A 12,324-nucleotide genomic window follows, 5' to 3' on the forward strand; every position below is an offset into this window, starting at 1 on the left:
AGTCAGGTGACTGGTGTTTTATAACAGACTTGAAAAATTGTGACCCTATCCTTCAACTTACTGAGCTGTTCAGAAATAGCAGCGACTGTTTTTGCTGAAGATTTTCAATAAAGTTTCCCAAACACCACCGGAAGTGACATCATCAACAAACCCCTCAGTCTGCTGAATCAAAACAATGGCCGACTGGCTAACTAGCGTTTTGCCTTGTGTGCTCTTTTTAAGTGTTTAACAGATTACCTTCACAGTCTCTGTTTACGGGGGTCTGACTGGGATGGATAGATGATTTAATGAGTGTATTTTGTAGGAAGTCAGCCAGCTGCCAAAATGAGCGATGTTGTGGAGAAGACCCTGACAGCTCTGCCGAGCCTCCTGTCTTTAGACTCCCAACCTGGATCTGCAAAACTGTCCTCCACCTCAAAACTGGGAACCCTCATCAGAGGAATCACTGAGCTCACTTCCAAACATGTGAGTTTGTCTTTTTAAACTGGAGCTTAGGAGAAATAACATCAACCTTATTCAGTTGTTGCTGGTATGCTTTAACGTCAGCTAGCTAAGCTGACTATGCTAACTGAAAACGTGTTTATATGTTTATATATAAGCTCTACTACACGCTTAGTAGTCTTTATTGTACTTTAGTAAGTTTTTAGACTGATTTTTGTTTGTTACTGTTGTTATTGTCATGTATTTTAGAGCAGAACAGCAATTGTTATTGAAAAATCGTCCTTGTTGGTGCGTTCAGGTGCTTGTGGAAAGTCAGAATTTCATGCTATTTCCATTTTCATTTTTTATTTTTTTTAATGTAATCTTTATTTAATCAAGAAGTCTCATTGAGATTAAAATCTCTTTTCCCAGAGGGACATGAGAACAAGAAACATTCATAAGACAAGAACACAATCAGCAAACAGAAACAGCATAACTACATAATCAACAAGGAATTGATAAAAAAAACAGCTACAAGAAAAAATAAGATAAGAAAAATGAGATAATACAGTTTTAAAAAGTCCAAGAAGAATGAAAGATTTAAGTTTTAGGGCAGTATACAGTTCATTCAATTTAAAAGGTGCATAATACCTGAAACTACTTCTGTCAACATTAGTGCGAACATGAGGGATATCTGAGATTAAGTAGTTACTGGATCGCGTGCTGTAGTTACTAGATTTAAATAGAGCTGGGCGATATGGACAAAATCAAATATCACAAATTTTTTAACAAATACCTCGATATCTATATTGTGATAACATTGTTGGGATGACTATTGGTGCTTTCACAAAATATTAACACAATGAGATTTTTGATAAATAATCGTCAGTAATGTGGCTGTAATGACTAAGTGGGTAAAGGCAAATAATAGAACAGCTACAACAGTCTGATAAGTTCAGAAAACCACATCACTGTAATGCAGCCTTTCAAACCAGGAAAGGACAGCACTTGTGCCAGATCATGATATAACACTATCTAAAATCCAAGACAATATCCAGTCTCATATCATGATATCAATATAATATCGATATATTGCCCAGCCCTAGATTTAAATGAGAGGAGAGATGTGAGGTAGAGCTTTATAGATGAATAACATGAGGTGTTTTTTTCTTCTTGTCTGTAAAGAAGACCATCCAACCTTATGATACAGAGACCAATGATGAGTACAAAATGTATAATTCATGATAAAGCGTAATGCGCTGTGATAAACCGCTGAAGTCAGCTGCCAAAATGTGGTACAGACAGAAACTATGTTGTAGACTAGTAAAGAATAATGTCACGCCAGGCTGAAAATGTGAAAAGTGTGGTTTGGTTTGGTCTGAAATTTGCTCTGTTGCACCTGTAACCAGACCCAACAGTGAGGTGGTCAACAAGGTGTCAGTTGTTGTCAAGTTGCTCTGTATTAAACCTGAAAGACATACAATACTGAGCAAAGGTTTTAGGCATTAAAAGTAAAGTGAGGATATTCAAAAATAGTGCCATAAATACTTTTTATTTATTAATTAACTTCATACTAAGAGTAGTAAACAGAAGAAACCGAAATGAAATCAGTATTTGGTGTGACAATGCTTTGCCTTTAAAGCAGCACCAGTTCTCCTCTCCTGCACACAGTTTTTAAAATTACTTGGCAGGATGGTTGTTCCTGCATCTTGGAGAAGTTACCACAGTTCTTCTGTGAATTCATGCGTCTCAGTTGCTTCTGTCTCGTCATGTAATCCCAGACTGACTCTGTGATGTTTAGATCAGGGCTCTGTGGGGGCCAAACCATCTGCTGCAGGACTCCTTGTTCGTCTTGTCACTGAAAATAGTTCTTAATGACTCTGGCTGTATGTTTGAGGTCGTTGTCATGCTGCAGAATAATTGGTATGCATAATGGATAAGAAGCTAACATCCAAAGTGCCTAAAACATTTGTGCAGTACTGTACGTGGACGCTGTGAAAAGAATCATGCAAATCTGGGAGATTCTTGCTGCTGCTCAGCAGCCAAATATCAAGTCTAGAATGTGTTAGTTTCCCCCAAACGTATGAATTTATGAATCAGGAACAGCTTTATAAACTGTCACTGTTTATATCTGCATAACAACACAAAGATAATACAGCTGTGACAACATTTTCACTGTGATAGATTGCTTAGCTAAACCAATTTTGACACAAAGTGTATTGGCACAGTACGCCTTTGAAAATGTTCAGTGGTTATGTAAAGAGGATCTGATGTCATTAGTGTTTAAGTATGGTCATTAAACTAATATGGTTAATGACATCAATTAGAGCAATTCAGTGCCAATCTTCCTCACAACACAGTGTTTGTTTTGCTCGTTATCCTCAACTGTGTTTCTCCCATTCAGGAGGAAGAGAAACTCATTCAACGTGAACTGGCATCTATCAAAGAACAGGTGTCATCCCCCAACACCTCCATGGTATGGACCTTTGGATTTTTATTCCCATTTTGGTTTTGCGCAAGAAACCAGATTAGTAAAACAGGCTGAGTGATACCTGGAAGTATTGATGTGTGTATTGAAGTGTCTTTCTTGTGTCATTATCCTCAGAGGCAGATGAAGGAGCTCATGGTGAGAGCCATCTACTGTGAAATGTTGGGTTATGAGGCTTCATTCAGCTATATTCACGCCATCAAACTGGCTCAACAAGGCACTGCTCTGGAGAAGAGAGTCGGTATGTTCTTTTCTAATTATACTCAGTCCTCGCCTGCAGGTATTACAAAGCTCATCAATCAAAAAGCTCATGTTGCAATAAGCACAAATGTTTTTAACACTGGCGAAATTAGAGTTGCCGTTCTGCAGAACTTGTCCTCATTTGTCACCATAACAACTATACTGGCTTAACTATGATGCTGTGATACTATCCTCCCACACATCCCTGTACCAACAATACGTTTGTGTGATCTGCAGGTTACCTCGCTGTCTCCTTGTTTCTGAACGAAAGTCATGAGCTGCTCCTTCTCCTTGTGAACACTGTATTAAAGGTGGGTGTTCAGTTTGAGTTTTTACAGCATTTGTCATCTTGAGTCTGAATGACAATAAAGGACATCAATGTGTTTTACATGTTTTCAGGATCTTCAGAGCACAAACCTTATTGAAGTGTGCATGGCTCTAACTGTTGTCAGCCAAATGTTCCCCAAAGATATGATACCTGCGATCCTTCCTCTGGTGGAAGAGAAACTCACTCACCCAAAGTAAGACATACTCTTTGCCTCTCCATCGGTAACTAATAAACCTGTCTGAATATTATGCCTTACAGAGGTTTCTTATGATGTATTTATAGAGAAATCATACGGCGAAAAGCTGTTCTGGCACTGTACAAATTCTACCTAATAGCACCGAATCAAGTTCAACACATCCACAACAAGTTTCGCAAAGCTTTGTGCGACAAGGATCCTGGTGTTATGACAGCCTCACTACACATCTACTTACAGATGATCACGGTAATTAGTATGGTATTTTTCTGGATTCTGTAATTATTTCTAAGGTTAAGGCTGAGAAAACATTATACAGACATCTCTGTTTGATCTACTGTAGTGTAATCTAGTCCTGTCATGTACTTTTCTTACATTTTAGGAGAATCCTGAAGGTTATAAGGATCTGGCAGCATGTTTTGTGACCATACTGAAGCAGGTGGTGGGAGGAAAACTGCCCATGGATTTTAATTATCATAGTGTTCCTGCTCCCTGGCTTCAAATCCAACTCCTCAGAATATTGTCCTTACTTGGAAAAAATGACCAGAGGTAATTATCACTTATTATGTCCCCGGATAAATTGGATGTAGTATCTTGTGGTTGTGCTCTGTGCCCAACTTCTTGCGAGTAGATTTTCTGAGTCTGTTCTTTGTTTTTTGACAGCGCAAGTGAGATCATGTATGAAGTCCTTGACGAGTCTTTACGAAGAGCAGAGATGAACCATAACATCACCTATGGTATGTTAGATTTAAAATAGTGTTTTCTGATTAATTTAGTCGTTTTAAATCATTTCATTATCAGCCACTTATACAAATCTCTCTTTATTTCCAGCAATATTATACGAGTGTGTAAAATGTATTTACACAATTCATCCCAAATCTGAACTTTTGGAAAAAGCTGCAAAGTGCATCGGCAACTTTGTGCTGTCACCTAAGATTAATCTCAAATATCTTGGTAAGAAAGAAATCCTAAGTAAGAAGTATTTTTTTTCCAAATCAAGATCTCAGATATTCACTGTAGTAATTCTGTTAATTTGATGTAACTGTAGGCTTGAAGGCCCTCACCTATGTGGTCCAGCAGGATCCTAAACTGGCCCTGCAGCATCAGATGACCATCATAGAGTGTCTAGATCACCCTGACCTCATCATCAAGCGTGAGGTGAGACAGATATTGGTGTAGTTTGGATTTTAGTGTCATCGGGTTTGGGTTTTTTTTCAGCATTGTGGGTCTCTTATTTCCGTGTAGGTGCTGGAGTTGCTGTTTCGGATTACTAACGCCCAGAACGTCACGGTCATTGTTGAGAAGATGCTGGAGTTTCTGAGCATCAGTAAAGACGACTACACTACTATTGACCTGGTGGGGAAGGTGGCAGAACTGGCAGAAAAATATCCTTTTGTGTGTGTAGATAGTGGAGGCAAGAGACAGCGTTTAGTGTTATATGACTGTCATTTACATCTGATGACCCACACATTGAAATAATAATAGAAAAACCTTTTTTTCTATCTAGACAAACAGTTTTATTGGTTGCAGACAATAAAATGGTCACACACTTTGCTCTCTATAATGTTGAATTGACTTAATATTCTGTTATATTTTCTAATACCTTGTTTGTTCCTATTTATTGTGTTTTTTTCCTATAAGCCTTTTTACATATGCACCAGACAATGAATGGTTCATTGAGACCATGAACACAGTGTTTTCATTGGGTGGAGACACGATGCAGCCTGACATCCCAAACAATTTCCTTAAACTGCTTTCTGAGGGTGAGATAACCCAAATGCTTATTCTGTAGCACTCAAGTGTTGTCATATTAGATTATTTCAGTTTGCATTCGCAATCTAATAATGTTCAATTTCTCTTTAATGGCCCCAGGATTTGACAGTGTGGAGGAGGACAGGAAGTTGAGGCTATTTGCTGTGGATTCATATGTTTCTTTGCTGCAAGGAGAGCCTGGCAAACTGCCGCAGCGCTTCCTACAAGTCATCAGCTGGGTAAGAGATGTTTGCACGATAAACTTGATGAGCAGTTGGTATATTCTTTCATGATTAAAATAAAAGCAGTGTAGGCACAACTTCATCTATTTTCAAGGTGCATGGAGAAGGGAAAAAGTCAAAGGTCAAAACTCATAATTAAAATAAAGACAAGAAGCTGAAGAAGGGAAAGAATGCAAAGTTTGGAGCAGAGCAGGCTTTCCCAATCACTTTACAAACTGCAGGAAATAAGAACAGTAAAATATGTGAGGGGATGAAAATACAAAATGCTTTTAAATGCAAGTTAAATGTGGAAAATAAGAGCAAACCCCCATTAGAAACGTTTAAAAAAAATCATAAAGAATTAGTTGGCATGAGTTTTCTCGGGCAGGCCCTTTAAATCAATAGTTCCCAACCTTTCGCGGCCAGTGGTCTAGGTCGGAAACCACTGCTTTAAATAATAGCCTCAGGATCCAGACGATAAAAGCTGAGTGTATTCTGATGGGGGATCAGAAGTGCTTGTTGAGGAGATCTCAGGCGGCTCACAGGGATTGAAGAGTGCAGCCAGAGGCCAGATTAAGCCTTGAGAGATAAGATAAGATACATGACCAGCAGCATTAAGTCAGTTTGTTAAGAAGCAAGACAGTACACCCCTTCCCCTGTTCCTCAAAGTGTCACTTCACTACATAGCATTTCGAACGCCAAAGTTTAACCCCGTCTCTACCATGCACAGGTCCTCGGCGAATACTCTCATTTGATGGAGGAACTGGAACCAGCCGCGGTGCTGAGACTTCTGGCCAAACTGTTGGACATGAAGCACACCAGCAGTGAAACAAAGAGCTGGGTCCTCATAGCAATGACCAAGCTCTGTGAGGGCGGGGCAGGTGTTTCTGTGGCTCAGGAGGTTTGTGAAACATACAGCAGCTCCATGGACACTGTGCTGAGACAGAGAGCTCAGGAGCTGCAATACCTCAGCCACAACTCTGAACTACGAGCCAAGGTGCTGCCTCGAGATGCTCACATGGAGCCCCTGGAGGTAACGCACAATCAGGGCCGCACAATTAGGATAATGATGTTAAATTGTACAGGATGCTATCACGGTAATGTTGTTTACTATCCATAGTCATAGAAACCTGATATATTGACAACATGGAGTCATTTAATTAGATTTGAAATATTACTTCTGTTGAAACATCTCGGCATTTGGCATAAAATACCATAATTACTGTAAAATGATTCAGCTCTTGAAACCACAGCAGATGATGTCACTTTGTAGTTCCTCCTCTCGGGCAGAGTAAGAGCTCATTATCTAATGGTTGGGAAAAAACCTGCATACGCTTGCTCTCCCTGGCACAGAGTCGATTAGATTGATGACAGTACTTAACAAAATATTAGAGATCATCAACTCAGCTGTAATTGTACCGTTTTAGGTGCAGTCGTTAGCAGCTGTTTGAGCATGTCTGGAACAGTCTGATAAGAGGACAGTTCGGTATCAGATGCAGTGTCGGGTTGACAACCAGAATAATGTACAGATACACAGATGCTTCCACTGGTGTAAAGTTTCAAATCATAGTTAAAGTGTAAAATGAGATAGAGGTGTATTTATTTACACCTCTATCTAATTTAAACACTCAACACTGCTTTTCCAAATGCTTTTTCCCACCCCATTTAATAATAAATGTAAACTTGCAGTTGTAATTATGTTGTTTTCCAGGTGGACTCCTCTTTATCATTTCTGGATGGATTTGTGTCCGAGGCGTTGGCGGCCGGTGCTGCTCCATACAAGCCTCCCCATCAACGGCAAGAGGAACTAGCCCAGGCAAAAGGTAAAGCCCATTAAAACATTTAGACCGTTGCAAATTTGGCAACATGTGCACTGCCTTGTTTTGATTTGTTTTGTTTGCCTCAGCGTTGAGCCTGGAGCCCTACAGCCTGTCCCTGCCTATTAGCATGTCCTCCTGCAGCATAGCCGACAGACAGTCTCCTACGCTGCTGTCCATAAGCTCCGGTCTGTCAGGCGATAGCACCGACATCTCGCACAAAGGAGGGTATGTGGACGCAACATGCATGCCTCGGCTTGCAGAATTATGTTGCATTGTATTGTTTTGAGCTCACTCTGGTGATTTGCCATCTGTGTTTCAGCTCCACGACTCTGAATCTGGATGGAGTGAAGAGGGTGTGGGGGAGGGAGGGCTATCTGGCCCATAAGGAACCTGTGGAGGAAACTGCCCAGGTTGAGGTTCCCAGTCCAGTCCAGTCACCCAGCCAGCAGAAGGAGGCTGACAGCTCAGATAGTCAGACTCAAACTCCAATACCAACCCCTGAGCCAGAGCAAGAGAAAAAGCAGCTGGCTTCTTCGCTGTTTGTCGGCCTGAGTTCCCAAAGCTCTGCGTGTTTGGTGAGCTTAGAAAATCTTCTAAAGGCCTGAACAATATTGAGGAAGATGCCACCCGTGATAAAAGTGTGGGATATCATAATGACAATATGAGATTAAATAAAATAGATAACCATAAGATTTTAGTGCCCTCTTATGGCATGTGGAAGTCACTTACAGTGGAGCAGCTGCAGCCGTTTGACAAACATGAATCTGTTGAGTAAATCCTGAAGGCTCACCCAGTGCATGATTGAAAAAAAAAAGAAAAGAAAAAAAAGATGCTAATTTAAATTGTGCAAGTCTTGAGGCTATATTGGCAAATCTTTTTCAAACATTGCAAGGGAGGGATGGAATCTGATATAGGGAGAGCAGGATCTACTGGCTCTACAGTATCAATCTTCTGCCATTTTGATGTTTATATTGTTGCATTTTATAATTTTTATTGTGAAATTCACTCAGTAATAACAACAAATGTGTATTACCGTAAACATGACAGTTATGTCTAAAAGTTTTCCTTCTCACAGATGGGAAAGTCTGAGCCAACGCCCCAGAGGTTCAGAAGAAAAGCCAAAGGTCAGGGTTCATCCGCTGGTGTCAGCGAGCAAATACCCAACTCCCTCGTCACGTCTCCCAGCACGGTGGATAACTTGCTGTGTAACAACCTACTGGACTCCAACATCGCCTCTGAAACGGACGTTTCCTCACCCAAACAGACATCCCAACTCGCTCAGGGCCTCACCACTGCTAATGGCACCTGTGATGTAGAAGGGGAACTAACAGACAGTAACATAAAGGGAACTAAGCCCTCTCTCATCAGGGATAACGGTATGGTAGCTGCTGATCCTGCTCCACTAAAAGACCCAGACGGACCTAAAGACTCATATCTCAGTTCCCATCTTCCTGCAGAGCTCTCTGGGCTGTCTTGCTCAGAAATCACTCCTCTGTGCTGCAACCAAAGTCTGGATCTTTCAGCCTGTCATGTGCAGAAAGAGGACTCTTTAGTGCTAGTTGTTTTTATGACCAACTCCTCTGACTCTGACATTCAACAGATACTACTACAGTTTGATTCAGAAGAACTTGAGGTAAATTATTGAGCAGAAAAGCATTAATGAAGTCTTATACAATCCTTATTAGATTTTTATATTAAAGAACCGTTTCTTGTAATGTTTTTCAGGTATCCTGTGTGTCTGACAGCCCAGTGGAGGAGGTGAGAAGCCACAGTGTAGCGGTGTGTCAGTATTCCCTGACTGTGAAGAGGCCTTCCGTTCATGTTGAAGTAGCCGGGTCGGTGTCTTTCCACGTTCCTGTCGGGACACCTCAGGCAGTGCAGTTCTCATACAAACTGCCTTTAACCAACTTTGTCAGGTGAAATATTTTCTGGTTTCTTTACAGAGTCATGATACTGTTTGTTGCTTACGTTAGTTTCACATCTTTCCTGTTTGTGTGTCGGAGCAGACCTTTGGCGGTGTCCACAGAGGAGTACGGGACAATGTGGCTGGCCTTCTCTCATGATACGAAGCAGAACCTGAGACTCATAAATGATGTCCAAGAACCTCTCACAGCCACGCTGAATGTGCTGAAGAAGAAACTTCAGCTTCATGTTGTGGAGATCATAGGTGAATAAGTTATCCATCACTGAGTGTTTAGTTTGATGGTAAAGAGATGTTATAACCAGTACTGGCATTAACACGTTACTTTGTAATGTGTTAAGAGTACTCTTATTAGTTTGTACATTAGGACTGAAAGTTGAGTCTCAACCTTGGAATCAGTAGTTAAAAAGTTGAAATATAACTTTAAGGCAAGGACCACTTTTTCATGGTCTTCATCAGCTGAATGTTAATATCAACCGATGAAGACTGTGAGATGTAGCTGAAACTTAAGGAAAGGCTAGTAAGTGGACCTTGTGTTTAAAGTTATTGTTTTTAACAAGTGTATGCATTAGGTTTTCACATGTGTACAATAACTATATTTATTGTTTGGCACCACTTTCTAACAAATCATATTTTAAAACTGTTGCTGTACACGACATTCAGCCACTAGATGACGCACTATAGCACCAACATCTCAGACCAAAACAGAAACATTTTCACAAACATATTTTAGTGCACATGCACTAACACGTGCGGCCGGTGTGGCTACCAAAACAAAAAACAGAGAAGCTCGGATAACAACACACGCAGAGGGAGTGTGACTTCATTCACTGCTCAGGTCGCCATTACTCTGCTATATCTTTACATAGCAAATAGTTGTTTGCTGACATCCAGTGAAGCTCAATGTCATTTGTTATTGTGCTGTTTTTGAGCTGCTCTATTTAAGCATTTTTGTCTTTTTTGTGTTTATGTATGTATAAAAAATGAATTTGTATATGCAGACCAGAAAATAAGTTCTAAATTTACTTAATTCATGCTAATAAATCAGTTATTAATGCTCTGCAGATCAGTAATAATCCATTGAACCTAAAAAGCAAGTTATGCCACCACACAACAACCCAAAGTTGTTCTTATTAATGCCTTATTTCAGGTCTGTAAGCATTAATAAATAAGTAATTTATTAAATAACAATAAAGCTTTTAGAACATAAACTCTTTATAAAGTATGTTTTGTTTGCTTGTTCTGGAGCTTTCAAGCTTTTTTTGTTTGGTCAACTTGTATTTTGGGTCACCTGATAGCATGATTTATGCATATTTTAAATTTAACATACAGTATTTGACCAAAAGGTTGATATGTGTTAATTTCATCCTCACTTTGTATCTTACAGTGTTGGTGAGTAAACCTTTTATAATTTTTCCCTGCAGGGATGGAAGGTATTGTAGCTTGCCGGCTCCTCCGGGATCAGCCATGTCTGATGCACTGCCGCGTGCATGCGGACACGCTGGCCGTGTGGCTGCGCTCTCCAGTCCCCGACCTGCCCGACTGCCTGCTCTACCACTGTCAGAGAGCTTTACAGGAGCACTGAGCCCCGACTGCAACACCTGCACTGACACCATCAAGCGACACAACCACCGGACTGAAGAGGAAGGTACACAGAGCGTCTGATGGTGTGCGTTCTCATCTTTACATTACAGTGTTAACCATTTGTTGTTCACTTCCACAATACGTTATTCAGCATGATTTGGGTTTTTTTTTGTCCATAAATGATTGATTTTTAACAGTTGACAGAATACTTAATGGCTGGTAAAAACCTCAAGGCCAAAAGATGATGTATTTAAACTCTTGTGGGTGTTTGATGTTTCAGAGAAACACTAATGTCTTAAAATGATGACAGGGCTCCATAATGACTTGAAAATTTCAATTTAAAGCATTTTTTTGTGAATGGAATGGATATTACATATGATATTCTCTGTATAAGGTGAAAACCATGAATTTCTAGTTATTTTTTCACAGAGAGATTATGTCCTGCTTAATTTAGACAAAGACATAAAGGTTGGTCTCAGGTTTTCATTTATCATCTTAAAAACACTTTATTGCTGTCACCAGTTAAAACTGTTTCTATCTTCAAGTTCATTAAAACTGATTGAAATGGAAAACATAGCACCAACTCTGACATTGGATTGATTCATTATCAGACGTTTTGGGAGAAGCACAGAGAAGAAAATACTGGTATCTTTCAGGAGTACAACACTTCTGTCTGTTATGGACTTGGTTTTAGTATTAGCTCAACTTTAACTCAACATCTTACATGAGAATAGTTTGACTTGAATCTAACAGTGAAGGTAATGTCCATATTGTCCATTTCTCATGTGCTAAATTCAGTTCTCCGTGTTTTGCAGATGCTGCATTCTGTGTAATATGATTATCTATGCACTCATGTTTCTGGTTTGTCAGTCAGATGAAAGGTGGATTTTAGTGTTTTTTGATTATTATATTTTTGTATAAATGCAGTATTGAAGAAAAACATATTTATTGGATTTATATTCTTACTGAAAATATTTTATATTAGTTTCATTTAAAGGCAAAAAAAAAAAAATCATTGTGCTTCATGTACTGTTTGACTGTGTTGCCAGATTTGGTCTTCAGTTTGTCCGACTTGTCTCAGCCTGTTATTTAATTGAACCTGAAGGGAAAGTTTGGTTTTTTTTTTTTTTTTTTTTTTTTTGCCTGTGTCCTGATTTGAAGTGCAGCGTGACGCTAACAATGTGTCTAAACTTTAACCCAACGCCTTATGTGCTAATGCCAGGGTGGCGTGTTTGATTTGTGCCTGTGGTACAGAGAAAAAAAATCATTGTTTCATAGAGTGCCTGTCACTACATTCTCCTAACTTATGAATAAATTCAACACATGTAAATTAACTTGATTTTGACTCACGGATCAT

At 39.7% G+C, this 12,324-nt stretch overlaps 1 protein-coding gene across 1 annotated transcript; it reads left to right on the forward strand.

Annotated features, from left to right (window-relative positions):
- Window positions 1-152: 152 nt before the first annotated feature.
- Window positions 153-12,301, forward strand: ap4e1 (adaptor related protein complex 4 subunit epsilon 1). The gene is made up of 21 exons (XM_042411560.1): window positions 153-465; window positions 2,825-2,896; window positions 3,026-3,149; window positions 3,386-3,459; window positions 3,548-3,669; window positions 3,759-3,918; window positions 4,052-4,218; window positions 4,333-4,406; window positions 4,501-4,623; window positions 4,718-4,827; window positions 4,915-5,054; window positions 5,320-5,432; window positions 5,542-5,660; window positions 6,373-6,675; window positions 7,354-7,465; window positions 7,549-7,687; window positions 7,782-8,037; window positions 8,538-9,095; window positions 9,188-9,378; window positions 9,469-9,629; window positions 10,808-12,301. Exons 1-21 carry the CDS (start codon window positions 325-327, stop codon window positions 10,966-10,968), a joined length of 3,420 nt encoding a protein of 1,139 aa, XP_042267494.1. The 5' UTR covers window positions 153-324; the 3' UTR covers window positions 10,969-12,301.
- Window positions 12,302-12,324: the final 23 nt, after the last annotated feature.

The sequence above is a fragment of the Thunnus maccoyii genome, chromosome 5, assembly GCF_910596095.1.
Source record: "Thunnus maccoyii chromosome 5, fThuMac1.1, whole genome shotgun sequence".
Taxonomy (NCBI): Eukaryota; Metazoa; Chordata; class Actinopteri; order Scombriformes; family Scombridae; genus Thunnus; species Thunnus maccoyii.

Bases quoted from the DNA above. Each gene is read 5' to 3' on its own strand.
- ap4e1 (XM_042411560.1), top strand. From the start codon at position 325: ATGAGCGATGTTGTGGAGAAGACCCTGACAGCTCTGCCGAGCCTCCTG. The intron at 3,919-4,051 runs GTAATTAGTATG...CTTACATTTTAG, and splicing joins TCTACTTACAGATGATCACG to GAGAATCCTGAAGGTTATAA. The intron at 5,055-5,319 runs ATATCCTTTTGT...AAGCCTTTTTAC, and splicing joins GTGGCAGAACTGGCAGAAAA to ATATGCACCAGACAATGAAT.